Source organism: Carassius auratus, chromosome 23 (genome assembly GCF_003368295.1).
Source record: "Carassius auratus strain Wakin chromosome 23, ASM336829v1, whole genome shotgun sequence".
NCBI lineage: Eukaryota > Metazoa > Chordata > Actinopteri > Cypriniformes > Cyprinidae > Carassius > Carassius auratus.
In genome coordinates, this window is record NC_039265.1 from 19,694,452 (window position 1) to 19,712,381 (window position 17,930).

Below are 17,930 nucleotides of genomic sequence, written 5' to 3' on the forward strand. Positions count from 1 at the left end.
TAAGAGCTACAAAGATACTCCGGAAATGAACTGATATTAATGTTAATCACTTTACACTTATCACTTAATCATCTTTGTTGCCTGTTGAATGACTTACAATGAAAATAAATTATAGGGTAAGTGTAACAATCTCTCTTAGTTCACTTGTACATTGCTGTCCTCAGTTTAATGCATTGTTTTCTTTTCCCCTTTGTCTTTTCTTTTCTCCGCCCCAGAACGTTTCTCCCCTCTGTTCATTTTGGTCATGTGACCGTGTTACAGCAATGTGTTGGAAGTTTGATATTGATATGCATTGATATGTATTGATATGTAAATACATTTTTGAACTCATTAAATGCTAAACAATGATTAAATAATAATAATAATAATAATAATAAACATTAAATTATGTTTAACATCTTATGATTATTTATAAATGAATAAAAATTAAAATGATTTTCACAGAAAGATTTCGGCAAAATAGTGCCCCTATGAACTGCATATACTGTACTGCATACCCCATTTTTGTGCCACTGTGCAACACAAAATATTTACTGAACTTGATTTTTGTTCGTTTATATTTGCAGAGATCTCTGGGAACTCTGAAGACATCCCATTGGTGCGCTGGAGGCAGCAGTGGTTGGAAAATGGTACTTTGCTCTTCCACATCCACCATCAGGACGGCAGTCAGAACCTGCCTGGCCCGGCCGCCACGTCTTACCCCGCTAGTGATTCCGCCGAGGAGGAGCTGCGTATCCTGCACATCTCTGTCATGGTATGCAACCCACACTGAGTCTGAGTATTTGATGTTTTCTGCACTAATTATTCTGATTTATTAAAAATGTAAAATAAGGAAAATCAAATCCTACCTTATATTTGAACAAAATGAATTCCAAAAACATTTAACTTCCAGATATGGGTAAAGGTGTTGCTTCAGCTGGACACTTTTGGCCCTGTGAATTGTGGGGCCAAAACAATTTAAATCAAACTCTCACTTTTGTTTTGTGATGAAAATTACATTTAAAATATTTTGGATTAATACGTCAGTCTCCATTGTCATTGAAAGGCTAATTTCATAGTTAGTATTTTTTCTATCCTAAATACTGACAATTAAATAGTAATATCACACTTATGCGTAATTTGAGGAAATCACAGACTGATTGGAGACACACAACAACAACAAAGTTTGTTCAGGATTTTATTTTTATTTTTTCACACATCACATCTATCATAATTCTTCATATGAATTTGCTTTCCTGGCGCTGCTGTCTCCATGGTAACCAAGTATACTAACTTTTGGTTTTGAATTGTGAGATATAAACTCAGAATTTTGCCTGTCTTTCTTGTTTATTTCTTATAACTGTAAAACATTTGCAAGTTTATATCACACAATTCTGACATTGAAAGTCACGATTGTTAGTTTGCATCATGCAATTAAAAAACAGAACTTAACTGAACTGAACTGTGGGATGCAAACTCTAGAAATTGACAGAACTATGAGATAAGAAGTTAATTACTGTTTTATTTTTTACTCAGTGGCAGAAACAAGCTTCCATAATTTTAATTTGACTTAATATAGAAAAAGGAAAAAAATCTGCAGTTCTGTAAGATTTGACTGAGCCAGGAGAGAAAGCATTATGTAGATAAGAAAAGTTTGAGTTGCATGTGAGAAAGAAAGGAAGATAGCATTTGTTCAGATTCAGTCAATTAGTGGTTACACCTCATTGTTCTCCTCTGTCAGATCATTATGCTACTGAAGAAGAAGTTACCCTCACAACAATTGGAGCGAAGACTCTTCAGGGCATAATAATTTTAAAAGCTTTTAAGCACACTCAGTATAATTAGTGGAAAATCCATATTTGTAAATTGTCATGCTGAACAGCAGTGGGGTTTGTATGGGGGCAGAGTTAGCGGTGACTAGCTGTGTAGCTCAGATGAATGGAGAGTTCTGAACACAGGTTGGATGAATGGGCTGTTCAAGTCAGTATTCAAGTCAAGTGTTTGGTATGCAAATGTTTTAATAGGAAATGCACAAATGGCTCATTATTTCTATATAAAGTAAAAGGAACATATGGCGGCTCCAGGCTTTGCTGGATTTCCTTTGCTGCTTGAATTTCAAATCCTGTAATTGCACATCAGAGCAGTAAGGTAGCTGTTTTGTATGGTTAGCTGATTCTCTGTGCAAAGCCACTGATTACTGACAGATCCCTGTCGGAATATGATTCATCTGAGTTCCGGGAAACCTCCTCTATTGAACGAACTCTGCTTGATCCCTCAAAAGCTGAAGAATATTGCATGCCGCCTATCTCAAACACAGACTCTGACGTTGATATCCCATCAAAGATATTTATTAGTATTCTAAGGGCAAGACACAGGAAGCCAGTAGATGATTTAACCTAATTGAGGAAGGCAATGGGATCCAAACAGTTTTCTCTTCTCAGGGCATTATGCTCGTATTATTAAGGACAGCACCATTTTTAAGGAGAAATATATTGTATTTTGATGTCCATGAACTGTAAACAGCTGAAAGATTGGGTGGCAGTTATTAATGACTTAATTATTCAGAGTACAGATGTACCCACACGATTTATTGTGTGATCACTGCACGATTGAGACACCACCCCCATTAAGGTTGTGTAGGGTGAAATGATGAAGAAGCTCATAAACGTTTGTTGACCAAATTAATTTTCAGTGAATATTTTAGATGTGTTACAGCTTGTGACTGAGTTGCACTTGAACATTTGCAGAAAGAGATCTTTGCCTAGTTATTTTTTTAAAAAGTCAACCATTTGCTTCTATTGCCCTCTGATATTGTGTTTTCTCAAGGTGTAGTTCTAAGGCAGAAAAGTGATTGATCATTTCTATTTTAAAATCTGAGCAAAACAGGTGATAGCTGCATTGCTGTACATGGCTTGTGAAATTATCAGATGACCTTGAGTCTTGAAACCAAATTGAAGGTATTTAAATTTACCACAAAAAATAATAATAATAATAATAATAATTTACTTAAATTTCTTTCCCAAAACATTTTGCACACATCTAACCCATCTGATTTTGCCATTTTATGCTTCTTAGCCTTTAGCGCTCAAACTGTGTTATTGCAAGGTGGGGGAAGAGTGGGAGTTTTTCATTGGTGGTGTGACAGACAGCCTCTGTGACAGATGGTACCTACGCCGCATCCCCTTCTGGCTCTGACTTGTCTCGGCCGGAGGGCAAGCTTCTAAACCTTGTACCCCCTAAAATCATGTCACTTTCTTGAATGCTTGGCAATGATGCCAGTCCCAAAGAGAGTGAGCCGCCAGTGTAGACACCTGTCACCCGTCCATGTCTATTGTGAGCCATACGTGGCGGTCTTCAGGCCAGCTGGGGCTTTTGCTCAGCTCAGTGGTGCGCGGTGGTCGTTCAGCGCCAGGCTTGCTGTCTCACTGTGATTTTTTGAGGGTTTGTGGATAGATAAGCACTCATCAAATGTGCCTTGATGAAAGCCCAGCTGTGCTGTCATTTTGACTTTGATGAGGCATTTTCTCTTCTTTTATTTGGTCATTTATTCTCTGTATCATATCTCCAGCTGCTATCACAAAGGCCATGCTGTAAATTGAAAATGTTTTTTTTTTCTTTTCCATTTCAGCTTATTTTTCTTCTCGTTAGGGGGTAATGTGTAACCTATTGAAAACAGCAGTGGCTTGCTTACCCATGCTGTTGAAGAGCAACCTGGCTTTTCCCTGCCACTGTCATAGGGCTTCTGTAATAGACAAGCAATTGAGTCAACAGGGGGGTCTCCACAAATGAACCAGTCACCAGATCCCACCTACAATCAAATACTGCATTCCACTGCCACTTGAGGGACTGCTATTTAGTGAGCTATTTTTCCACCTTTTTCTGCAGCCACTTCGTACTAATATGTTCTCTGAGGTATTCTCAACAGGGAGCTTTTTTGAGGTACACCTCCCCCTCCATTCAGCTAGCCATTTTACAAGCAGCAATTTGCACTACTCAGCAAGCCTGAACATCCATAGGCTGCTCCTGACCCCAGTTTCTCCCATTTGCCAGCCTGAAGCTTGTTCCCCAGTGGTTTATCTCTCTGCGGATGGCTAGCTTAGCTGTGCCATGCCCTTGCAGTGATTTACACATGCTGGGTGAAAAGACGGGCATCTCCTGCAACACAGTTTTCATTGCATTTATATCACAGCACCTGACAGCCATCCTCAAATTGGCAACAGAAGCAGATGGTCTTTTGTCCTGAATTTAGCACAATATTATTTATTTATTTACTTTTTAATTTATTTTTTATTTGTCTTATAGAGCTAGGGGAAGAAAAAAAATATACAGAGTGTGTGTATATATATATATATATATATATATATATATATATATATATTATATATATATATATATATATATATATATGTGTGTGTGTGTGTGTGTGTGTGTGTGTGTGTGTGTGTGTGTGTGTGTGTGTGTGTGTGTGTGTGTGTTTGTGTGTGTGTGTGTGTGTGTGTGTGTGTGTGTGTGTGTGTGTGTGTGTGTGTGTGTGTGTGTGACAGTGCAGTTATTGTGTAAGAACTGTATAAGTATAATTCTGTTTTTAGGAGAATAAACTGTTAATATCATGGTTTTTATATAGTATGTTTTGTTTATTATCTGTCCCTTTAAGACATAAATACAACCGTCATTGCATTTTTATGCTATATTTTTCATATTGCCATTATTTAATATGAACCTCAATACAAAAATTTGAATAATTAAATTCTATTTAAGACTCCATTAATATTTGTTTTATTTACAAGTTCGAAAAGTTATTCCTTATGGTTTGTTATTTTGTATCTATTTATTGACATTCATTCATTCATTCTTTTTTTTTTTTTTTTTGGTGTGACGTGTCTTTGTGTACTTGTAAAAACAAAGACAGTCTGCATCTTATTGAGGTGAACTTGCATTCACTCTCAGTGTGTTGATAAGCCATAGATGCCATCTATTGAATGGTGGTTAAAAGATATATGAGGCTAACATAATTACAGTATTGATTCAACTAATGCATCCTTAAAGATTCTCAGCTTCCTGTGTTATTTCATCAAGCAATCCTACAATATTACTTCATCTGTCATTTCACATGTAATTTTCAGCAAAAACACACCCTTAGTGACCTCTTGGATTAATGTTGATTATTTTGGTTTTCTTCCCTTGTCACTGCAGCAATAACCTGGCACTTGGATTCATTTCTCAGACAGTTGTGTGTGTGTGTGTGTGTGTGTGGGTTGGTCTGAGCTAATAAATCCAGAATTTACGATGTGATTAAAGTTTTTCTTTGTTCCCTACTCCCCCATCTTCCATAAAATACCACATAACAGCATAAACACTTTATTTTCTTTTTTTTTCAATCTTAAGTACAGTATGTATGTATAATTTCCCTCTCTTCTGGGAATATTCGAAGATTGTGTTTCTGAGGAAACTGGCGGGGTGTCATTAAGGTGGATATGGAATTGGATACGAAGAAGAGCTAAAGCAATAAAGCAGAAATCAATTTTGTTCGCATTGGCTAACTCCCAATAAAATAGTTACTTGACAAACACCCTGTGAGCTGAAGGTATGTAAAAGGAAACACACACTACTTTCCTTCATTGCTGATTTATTTACCTAGACAGAATTGACAGTAGGCATTTTGAAAAAGTTGCTTCCTGAACTCAACAGCTGCACTAAGACCCAACATGCTGACCTTTCTGAAATAGTTTCAGACATTAAATGCTCTTGTTTTCCCAGTCCCATCCCAACTGTGCATCTTTATATGCACCTGCAAAGCAAGACCAGGATGCAAAGATGTAAACATCCTGAAAGCTCAACTCCATTTTTATAAAACAGGCCTGCTGTAGATTTGAGTTTCTGCCCTGTTAGCAGCCATAAGAGGAAAGTGATATATCTTTCTGTTGAGCTTCTTCCCAAGGGCCCTAGGCTGCATGAATATAACCAATGGCTAAAATAGCTGGCAAGAAGGGCAAGAAATGTTCAATGTTAAAAGTGGTGAAAGATGAATCACGAGGATGACGCTCCTGGAATAGTTATTTCAGGTTACACTGCAGCTCGAAACTCGCCAAGAACTGTATTTTTAATGCAGTTTACATGGACATTAAGATAAAAAGTCTATGAATATGGACTTACTAAGTACAACATGTGCATCCTCTTAAATGCACAACCCCCTGAGAGTGCACTTGGTGGTCTTCACTTCAGTGATGCAATGAAGGAAGGATGATGATGATCATGGTTTAATCATATGTGCACTAATATTTTTATATTATATTATATTATATTATATTATATTATATTATATTATATTATATTATATTATATTATATTATATTATATTATATTAAAACCATTAAAACCAATTTCAGTACTTGAAAAAAAAAGAAAAGGTTTTTTTTTTGAGAGAGAGAGAATCTTCAGCTAGTTGCCATGGCAACATTTCTTATTTTTAAAGTCAATAAAAATAAGATTTGTAAAACTAATAATACTACTGATGATGTGTCCCAAATTTACATATTTCCCATATCTGAGGTACAGCTCCCACGCCACTCTTAACATCAAGGCAAACCTCATGTGCATACCATCCATTGGCACAATGGACAGTTTAACATCACGTCCCGTGTTTTTTGATTCTGAATATCTGGACTTGTCCAGTGACCGCTGTGAAAGGACAGCTGACAACATAGGAAAGTCTGTGTGACAGCTTGGAGAGACTGCTGACTGGAGGGAATAGTCCCCACTGGGGCTGTCATGGGCTAGCTACCCATGGCGGCAGTCTCCGACGCTGCTTCAGTTTGTTGGAGACACCCGCTAAATGCTACAGAAAGTGAACAAAGGAACATACCCCCAGAGCCTGCGAGAGCGGGGGCGCAAGATGTCTCAATGACTGACAGCATGTTTACAGACTCAGGAACGGACATGACTACGAGCAAGAACACGGCACATGAGACAACCACAGCAGCAGCTGGACATTCTCTTCAAGTGTGCACCTGTGGCTGGGCGAAAATAACATCATTCAGGGGATTGAGGACCCACCAAGGAAAGAGAGGGTGCTTGAGAGAGCAGAGACAAGGGCCTCGCATTGACCAGTACTTCCTACGAAGCAACCAGTCAGTCGATTGAAGCACAGCGACGGGATAAAAACCAAAGTTCGCAGAGCATCAGTACCAGTGTCCCTGAGGAGGATAATACAAGCACAGAAATGCCGGTGGAGGAACCCACTCAACCACAGAGACCTCCCAAGGAGGAAAAGATCAAAGGGCACAGACCGAGTGTGAAGTGGCCCAAAGCTGTTGAAAAGAGAGAGTGGGAAATAGTCAACAATGACCTGACAAAAATCCTGGAGCAACAAGTGGGCACAGCAGAGAAAAAGCTGGAAAGGATGGTTGACATCATCTACCACTATGGAGAAGAGCGCTTTGGAGTAAACGCTAGGAGAAGCAACAAAGCAATATCAGCACCAGCCAAATCCAGGAGGCAGCAAGAGATCGAAATTCTGGTCAGAGAGTGAAGGCAGCTGAGAAAGCAGTGGAAGAAGGCCTCTGATGCAGAGAGAGAGGGTTTCATGCTACTCCAGGGGGACATCAAGTGTCGGTTGGCAACCTTGCGAAGAGCAGAGAACCTGAGGAAACTTCGCAAGAAGAAGGAACACACAAGAACACGGTTCTACAAAAACCCCTTCAAGTTCGTTAAAGATCTCTTCGCTAAGGAAAAAAGTGGAATCCTGAAAATTCCCAAGGATGAACTGGAAGAACATCTGGAAAAGGGCAACCATGACCCAAAAAGGCACGAACAAATAGTTATCCCACATGACATCCCACCTATTCAACCTCCCGAATTCAATCTGGAAACTGGCCCTCCAAAATGGAAGGAGGTAGAGAGTACAGTACGGCGCGCAAGATCAGCATCAGCCCCTGGGCCGAATGGAGTACCGTATAAGCTCTACAAGAACGCACCAGATGTGCTACGCTATCTTTGGAGGCTCATGAGGATAGTGTGGCAGAAGGGAATAATACCTAAGGGGTGGCGAAGGGCTGGAGGGGTGCTAATTCCCAAGGAGAAGGATGCGACAGACATTGGTCAATTCCGGCCAATCTGCCTTCTCAACGTTGAGGGAAAAATCTTTTTCAGCGTGATAGCACGGAGGTTGTCCACCTACCTGGAGAAGAACAAGTACATTGATACATCCGTACAGAAGGCCGGCATTCCTGGGTTCTCTGGTTGCTTGGAGCATACCAGCATGATCTGGCATCAGATCCAAGCGGCGAAGAAAGACAAAAGAGACATCCATGTCATCTTCCTTGACCTGGCTAATGCCTTTGGATCAGTTCCCCATAACCTCCTCTGGGAATCCTTCAACTTCTTCCACGTTCCATCATCTGTCACTAGTTTAGTAAAAGCCTACTTCGAAGACCTGCAACTGTGCTTTACAACAGCCGACTTTACAACATCATGGCAGCGCGTAGAAGTAGGCATCATGGCAGGCTGTACAATCTCACCCCTGGCCTTCACAATGGCCATGGAGGTCATCATCAGGGCTTCAAGATGGGTGGTGGGGGGTGAGCGAACTAAGAACGGGATCCGCCTTCCACCTATCCAAGCATACATGGATGACATGACCACTCTGACCACTACTGCAGCATGTACCAGGCGGCTACTTGGTAAACTGCAGGAGAACATCAAGTGGGCCCGGATGAAAATCAAACCGAACAAGTCACGAAGCATCTCAATAGTTAAGGGACAGCTTAAAAATGTGAAGTTCTGTATTGGTGATGACCCAATACCAACAGTTTCTGAGCAACCTGTCAAAAGCTTGGGTAGATGGTACAACGCAAGCCTCGGGGACAAAGACCAAGTGCAGCAAGTAAGGCAGGACATTACCAACAGTCTGGAAGACATCAACAGTACCCTACTGCCAGGGAAGCTCAAGCTCTGGTGCCTGCAATTTGGACTTCTCCCTCGGGTAATGTGGCCACTCACTGTTTATGAGCTCCCAATAACAACGGTGGAGAAGATGGAGCGAACCATGACTTCATACATCAAGAAATGGCTCGGCGTCCCACGCTGTCTGACTAACATCAGCCTCTATGGCAAAGGGGTCCTTGAACTGCCTATCACAAGCCTCACCGAAGAGTACAAGTGTTCTAAAGTGAGACTCCAGATGACTTTGAAGGACTCCAGAGACCAGACCATCAGCAATGCCGTTCCACTCCTGGTAACCGGACGGAAATGGACACCATCTGACGCGGTGCAGCAAGCTACCTCAGCCCTGAAGCACAGTGACATTGTAGGGCATGTCCAGTTGGGTAGAGGAGGCTTTGGCCTTACGGCAGGTAAGCCAACTTGGCGTAAGGCCTCAACATCAGAAAGGAGGAAAATGGTGGTCGAGGAGGTGCGTCGTCAAGAGGAGACGGAAAGAAGCGCAAAGGCTGTCTCTCTTGTCAGACAGGGACAATGGATGAGGTGGGAAGGTCTGGAGAGGAGAAAGCTTAGCTGGAGGGAGCTCTGGGAAATGGAGGCAAGCAACATCAGCTTCATCATCAGAGCCACCTATGATGTGCTCCCATCTCCAAAAAACCTCAACCAGTGGTATGGCGATATCCTCACACAAGGTCGTTACACCTGGAGACACAACCAGGTCCTCAAGAGTCTGGCAGCAGCTCTTGAGAGCCAGAGGAATACCACTAACTCCCTGCCCCTGAGAGCGATCGATTCCATCACGGCCCCAACCTTCATCCGAGAGGGGCAGAAAAAGCCCAAACATCCCCCTACCAAAACAGAAGCTGGACAGCTAGCCATGGCCCGGGACTGGAAGATGCTAGTTGATATTGGCCAGCAACTAATCTTTCCACCTGAGATTGCAGTCACCACCCTCAGACCAGACTTGGTTCTCTGGTCCCCTTCATTGAAGACTGTTTATATCATAGAGCTTACAGTCCCATGGGAGAATTCAACGGATGAGGCCTATGAGCGCAAGAAACTGCGCTATATAGAACTGGCAGCAGACGCTCAACAACGAGGATGGAAAGCGAAAGTCTATCCGGTTGAAGTGGGATGCAGAGGTTTTGTGGCTTCTTCTACCATCAGACTGCTGAAAGACCTTGGCATCCATGGACAGGCTCTGCGACAGACAATTAAATCAGTCTCTGAAGCGGCCGAAAGAAGCAGCCAGTGGATATGGATTAAAAGGAAGGACCCTTGTTGGGCTCAAAGAGCATCAACATGACCCACTCACTAATCCCCCCCACTCTATAACCCACTTGAGAACCCAGGTCACAACCCTCCATGAAGAGGGTGAACAAGGTATGCGGTCAGCTCTAGGCTTGACTCAGGGAAGAGGACGCCTCCTGCCTTGCATAGTCCCGTGGGCTGCGCCATTTAAACAACTAGGCAATTTTCATGATTGGGCATGGGACACAAGCTCAGGTTTGATCACCCTGTTGCTGGCCACCTTTGATGAGGGTGTTTAGTATTGAAAGGCCGAAACACCCCATGATTCAGAGGCATACTACTGATGATGTGTCCCAAATTTACATCTTTCCCATATCTGAGGTACAGCTCCCACGCCACTCTTAACATCAAGGCAAACCTCATGTGCATACCATCCATTGGCACAATGGACAGTTTAACATCACGTCCCGTGTTTTTTTTTTTTTTTTTTTGATTCTAATTTCAACTAAATAAACTGAAGAAAAGTATATGTAGACATATTTTACAAAGAAGAAAAAAAGAAACACAAATAGAAGCAGGGAATATACAAATACATTTTTTTATTATTTTTTATTTATTTATTTTTGCTCTGGATACTGTCCATGCTTGTACATGGATGTCAAAGTTGGAGGAAATTGGCACCAGATAGCATTTAATGGAGGAAGTGTAATAAACAAGACATATAAAACATGGGAGTCTTGACCAGTTTAGTAAATCCCTTTTTTATCCCTGTGGGTTCTTCTTCACTACACGCACTTACGAGTTTAAGTGCTTGATAATACCTTGTTTTATGGCCACATTCACCCTTGAACGGAAAGGACATTTCCTCTTGCCCTTCTCATTTATTCTGCAAGGCCCATCTGCAAAACTGTCCTACAATGACCCAGTCATTAATATTGGCCGGGTCCCTTGGTTTCACAAAACACACACTCATGCAGAAATAAACAAGGAAAACAGAACTTATGTCTAAAGAAATCACAATTATTTATCATCCTCCTACTTTCAGAGGGATGAAAAGTCAATGAGATTCTTAAACAAAAGATTGTGACGCACATTTTGCATTGATTTTACCAGCGGAGCAGGAGGTGATTTATCATGGAGAAATGCAGAACCATCATCCTCTGCATAGTTTTTCTTCAATACTCTTGACAAAATTGTGCCTTTTCGTCAGATAGTTTTGCAGAATGTTCAATTTAGTAAACTACATCAAAGGCATACAATTATTTTAAACAACTGACACTTTTTAAATTATTCATTAATAATATAATTTCAAACAGATATAAATTATTAAAAAAAGAAAGAAATTCTACTAAATTGTGTTATGTTTACAACCACATTCTGTATTAATCTAAGTTCATTTGAATGAACAAACTGTATTTCACTTGGCACCATGCTACTTATATATATTTTATGATTATTATTGTTATTATTATTTTATTTTTGCCAAGAAAAATGACTAAATGCTCCAAAATATAATCAGTTTTTGAAACTGATGATTTACAAGACATCTGCTTAAAGTTGCTAAAGAATGTGACAAACCCATAAAAGCATCACTTGTATCCGTTGGCTAATTCGATTAGGTCTCCGCGTGCTGCTAGACTGTGATGTTTTATTTGGTCTTAATAGTTCCCCCTTTATATAGAGATATCCCATCTGGTCTAATTTTAAACCATCTGTAACATGCAGCCTTTCATAATTTGCTCCACAGTGAAGTTACATTTTGCTTGTCTGGCTAATTCGAAGTGATGGACCCAAAGTAAATCAAATTAGACAAAACAAATTATCTATAAGGTCTGTTGTTTGTATGTGACCGCAATCTTGGTACGGTTTTTATCCAGCAGTCTTTAGCAGCACATGTAGATTATAATCACACTGTCTTGTAGCAACTAAAGAGGAACTTGTTTACCCCCCAATTAGTTATAATCATTGTCACATTTGTAAAATGCACAGACAACTAGTACTCCACATTGCATATCACTTTGAAGTCATAATGACTTTTTTTTTTCTTTAATTGGCCATTTACATATCTGCACTACCAGAAAGCTGATGTAATACCTTTGAAAGTGCTGAGAATTTGTAATCAGTGACTAAAAGTTTATTGCAGTTCCAGTTCTTTCTAAAGTTCTTTCAATTTGGGCTAGTTTTTGTGGTACAGCAAAATTATTACACACACAGGATACACAAATGCGCACAAAATTTACAAATGCACACACTACATTCACATATGCACACATAGGATTCATACATGCACACACATAATCCATAAATACACACACAGGATACACAAATGTGCACAAAATTCACAAATGCACACACAACATTTAAAAAGCACAGAAGATTCACAAATGCATACAAAATTCAGAAATGAACGCACTCCACGTGGGGGATTGTTTACTTATAAGCCAATCACATGAACGCGTTCACAGAGCCGATATGCCTGGGCATATTATAGCCTACTTATTTATGAAATTGTACGAAGATACAGATGTTTAGATTACAATTCAGGTTTATTTTTTATTATTTTTTACAAAATATAAATTAAAAAATGTCTCAATACATATAGTCCTGTGACTGCAGAAAAAAAATTAACTATGGATTCATAAATTTGAAATATTTTAATGAAAGTAAAAAAAAAAATGTTACACCTTTTTGAATATTTAAATATATCTAAATATTATTTTGGATGCAATATAGAAGTCACTTTAATTATAATATTCGGTCCCTACATGAAGAGAGAGTCAATGGTCCGCTGCGAGAGGAAAGTGAGTCGTTCGCTGAGGAAAGTGAATCCATCGCTCAACTTCGCTGCGTGAGGAAAGTGAGTCATTCGCTGAGGAGATTGAATCGTTCGCTCAACTTCGCTGCGTGAGGAAAGTGAGTTGTTCGCTGAGAAAGTGAGTCGTTTGCTGATTGGCTTATAAGTAAACAATCCCCCACGTGGGGTGCATTCTTGTGATTGGCTAAAACAAGGGAGATATCTGATTGGTTGCAGATCATTCCCTGTTTAAATAAAGACATTTGTGTGTGGAGCCAAGTCAAGGGAGTCTCAAAATTCACACACAAATGCAGTGAAGTTCACAGAACGCAAGCAGTTTGTAAATCAAGATACGTGTGTGTGCATCAGAAATACATTTCTGAATCATGTCCTGTGCATTTGTGAATCTTGAGTGCATTTGTAAATGTTGTTTGCATTTCTGAATTGTGTGTGTATTTCTGAATTTTGTGTGCATTTCTGAATTTTGTATGCATTTGTGAATCTTCTGTGCTTTTTAAATTTTGTGTGTGCATTTGTGAATTTTGTGCACATTTGTGTATCCTGTGTGTGTATTTATGGATTATGTGTGTGCATGTATGAATCCTATGTGTGCATATGTGAATGTAGTGTGTGCATTTATCTTTATTGATACTCTTTTGGCTCCATACAAAATTAACTGAAATACTAATAGTTAACATGCAACTAATTTCTGACATTGACATGATAATTTATTTATTTATTTTTTTACATGTGAAATATGTAAAATTAATAATTGAAAAAAAAGTAAAATTTGCTTAATTTTTCTTTTGCAAGTTTTTGCACACAAATGTCTTTAAGTAAATTTAAGCATGAATTTTAGTCAAATTTACTTAAGTTATGTAAAATTATGAAAGAGAATAAGTACACTTAACTTGGCAAATTACAGTTTGTTGAGTAATTTCTACTCAATTATTTAAAGTTTACTCTGAAATACTACAGTACATCTTACTCAATCATTGTTTGTAAACTTTATTCAAAAAAATTTGCTCTGAAGAAAAAAACAAAACATGGTTTACTCAGAGACATCTAAGTAAATCCATCAAGTGTATAGTGTTTGAGTAGGAATGGGTCATTTTGAGCAGAAAGAAGAAACCCCAGATGTTAGAAAACAGCAAGTTACTAAACTTAACAATAAAAACAACCATAAAACAGTGTCATTACAACTCAAATACAGTGAAAATGTCAACCGTATTAATTATTCATGTCCCAGTGTGTGATGGGAACACCCGCATCATACCTTTGATATTTACTCAAAGAATCTTTGTAAATATACAAATTCCAAGTAAAATGTAATTATACTGAACTAAATTATTAGATGTAGACATTGCATTGCATATTTACTTCAAGTTCGTTTCAATGGTATTCTTGAATATAATCTTTTTTGTTTGTGTTGTTGTTCCTTAGAGGCACAGCGGAAGGAACATACTGCAACTTGGGTCTTCAGTTTGAATATTAGAGATATTATGTCTCCGGTGTGTGAGTCAGTATTCTTGACTTATTTTGTAGGCCAAACCCAAAGCTGGTTCCCTTGACAAAAACCCAAAGGTTTTTCAATCGGCTTTTAGATTATTGCAGAAATGGAAACACATGAAAATCTTTTCATAATTTTGAAAACTAAATGTGATTGTCAGTAGTAAAAAAAAAAAAAAACTATCGTTAGGCTATAAAGGAATTATTCAACGGCAGAAGTTTAAAGCGTACCCTAAAACCATATGTGAGTAAAAGTACAGTAGATATGTTACAACAAAAAATATTCCATTACAAGTTACAAGCCACCAATTCCAATACAACTGGAGTTAAAGTCTTCGAGTATCCGATTTGAACAGTACTTAAGTATTTTACTCATACTGAATGTATGCTTAATCAACATAAGTCTACAAAACTTAATGAAACCAATATACTTCAAAAGGTCTCAGCCATGTCCTCATCCCATATATGAAAAACCTGCGAGTCACATTCCTGCTAATTTGTGTACAGTAGCCTTGTTGAAAAGTTTGGGTGAGTAAGGGCAGGACGTTCTGTAGATGGTGATATTGCTTCTTTTGCAGAAAAAGTTAGGCACCATGTGAAATGTAACAAGTAATTTCATTAATCATCTCAAATGTAGAGGAATAAAGCGTATTTATATACTTGTTCAAAAATGTATACAGTAACTAGTTTTCTCAAATAATTTACACCACTGCACCATGGTTGCATGACTACATTGTCACAATCACTAAGCTTCCAAAAAAAAAAAAAAAAATTACACAGAAAATTCCCTAAATGTTTGAGTTAAAAAAGTTTCTAAATAACATTATTATAAACACAATGAGGCTGTAAAAGCGTTCTGGTGAGTAGATGTATTTACCGATTCAGTGTGATGACATTTATTGATCCTGACAACCTCTTTAGTGCCATTTAGCCACCTACCCTTTTCAAGTAAAAGCTTTAAAAAAAAAACACACAAGGGGGTATTACTGATGTATTTTATGTCATAGAATAAAACAAGAAAATATACTGAGCTTGTTAACCACAGACCTAAAAACCAGGCATTTAATTATTCAAAAAAACCATTGACTTCAGGACGATGAAGTTGGAAGTGCTAAAATATGAACTAATTTCTGGGTTTTGGCATTAAAAAATAAATAATAATTCATCAACCCTGCAGCACTCTACACCTGAATCAGATTTACACACATTATCAATCCTCATATATCGTTTTGGATAGAATAATTTGAGCAGTATTTAATTGTATGGAGTAATCTGGGCAAATGCACAATGTTCTTCTTCAATCCTCTGTTTACTTAAACTTATCTTTTTGTACCAAAAATGTTAGTGGAGTGTCTTATTATTCTCTTTATAAATGTACCTCTCTTCCATTTTCCATCCTCCCTCCCATTTTCTCTGTCTCTGTAGGGTGGTATGATTGCTCTTCTGTTGTCCATCCTGTGCTTGGTGTTGATCCTGTACACTCGTAGACGCTGGTGTAAACGTCGCCGTGTACCTCAGCCTCAAAAGAGCGCTAGTGCTGAAGCAGCCAATGAGATTCACTACATCCCCTCTGTGCTGATGGGTGGACAGGCCCGGGAAAGTTTGAGAAATTCGCGCGGGCAGGGTCACAATTCAAGTGGCACCCTCAGCATCCGTGAGACTCCGATCCTGGATGGGTATGAATATGACATTACAGACCTACGCCACCACCTGCAGCGGGAGTGCATGAATGGGGGTGAGGACTACACCAGTCAGGTGACACGTACGCTGGACTCACTTCAAGGGTGCAATGACAAAGCTGGCATGGATCTCACTCCAGGTATGTGAGTCCACAGCACAAAAGGATAATTCACCAAAAAATAAATAAATAAATTAATTAATTATTATAGTAATAATAATAATAACACAATTAACTGTAATATATTTTCTCACCATAATGTTGTTTCAAATGTGTGATTATGCACTGGCTGTTGTTTTCAATGTAAATTCATTCACCAGTGAGGTAAATCTTCACCAGTGATTTATTCAGATTGATTATATTTCATTAGATGACACACTAGTGTTTGAAAGATGTTTTATTTATTTTTGAGTCTTTATTTGGTCAAAAATGCAGTGAAGCATTTATACTGTAAAATATTATTATTTAAAATAATTATATATATATATATATATATACCTTTTTCTTTTTTATTATTTATAATAAAAATAATATTGTTAATATATAATAATTATATAATTATAATACTTTTGATTTTAATTATTATACTTATTTTTGTGAAGAAAAAGCTGCATTTTCAGCAGCTTTTATTCCAGTCTTCAGTGTCACATGAGTCATTCTTATATGCTGATTGCTCAAGAAACATTAATATACATTTTTTAAACATCTGTGCTGATCAATATGTTTGTGGAAACCATGATAAATGTTTTTATTTTATTTTATAGAAAGTTCAAAAGAATAGCATTTATCTGAAATAGAAATATTTTGTAACATTATGCATGTCTTTATTGTTACATACTGAATAAAGTTATTGATTTAGTTATTCATCATATTTCATTAGAAAATCTCAATATGCTTTAATAAATCATTCACATGAGCATTCATGGCTTAGTAAACTGGATCACCCGATTCACTGAAATTACTTGTGGACATGCCAAATGGATGTCATGATTTTCAATAACATCATAGGAAATTATCTTTCAAGTTTTTTCTCACACAATGCTATGGCTTCAGAGGACTTGGAATATATCACACAAGTATATAAACCACTTTCATAATAACTCTTATGGTGCTTTTATATCCTCTTGAATACTTCAGTGTCCGATTGTTGTAATTGCATGTAAAAGAACAACCAGCAAAGATCATCCTTTTGCTGTGTTATATGGATGTAAGAAAGCCATACAACTTTGGAATGACATGAGATGAAGAAAAGTTTTTGAGCGACATACCCTTTTAAACATGCCCAACTTATTTGGACTTTAAAATTGTCAATAAAACCTCAGACAGTAACCTTAATCATTTTAATAGCATTCTTTAATCATTCACTTAATTAATTCAGACTCCTAATTCAGTGTTTTGATTTAGTGCCTAATTTCTTGGTACTTGGTAACCAGCCCCTGAATGAAAAAGCGAATGAATATGATCAAAGCATGTTGAAGTACTTTCTACATTTCATTTAAATATTAATATAATGAAATAATAGCTATAAAAAAAAAAAAAATATATATATATATATATATATATATATATATATTTTTTTTTTTTTCCAATGTGTCATGTGCGTTGATTTATGCACAACGTGACACCAAATCTGTTTTTATTTCCACAAACCTGTGAGATTTAAATTGCATGTGCTAAGCTCATCATTTGCACATTGCCGGCCCTGAAAATATTTATTTCACCTCGAGAGCTCAGGAGTCTCACGAGCAGCAGAGCTCGCCTTTTCGATATGTGGCTGCGAGT

General features: G+C 38.0%; 1 protein-coding gene across 1 annotated transcript in view; it reads left to right on the plus strand.

Moving 5' to 3' along the window:
- The window catches only part of LOC113040900 (astrotactin-1-like), a 109,086-nt gene that overhangs the window by 54,151 nt on the left and 37,005 nt on the right, over positions 1 to 17,930 (plus strand). Inside the window, exons 2-3 of the mRNA XM_026199094.1 lie at positions 567 to 754; positions 15,896 to 16,289. Coding sequence (XP_026054879.1) covers positions 567 to 754; positions 15,896 to 16,289 — 582 coding nt within the window. The remainder of the gene's footprint in view (positions 1 to 566; positions 755 to 15,895; positions 16,290 to 17,930) is intronic.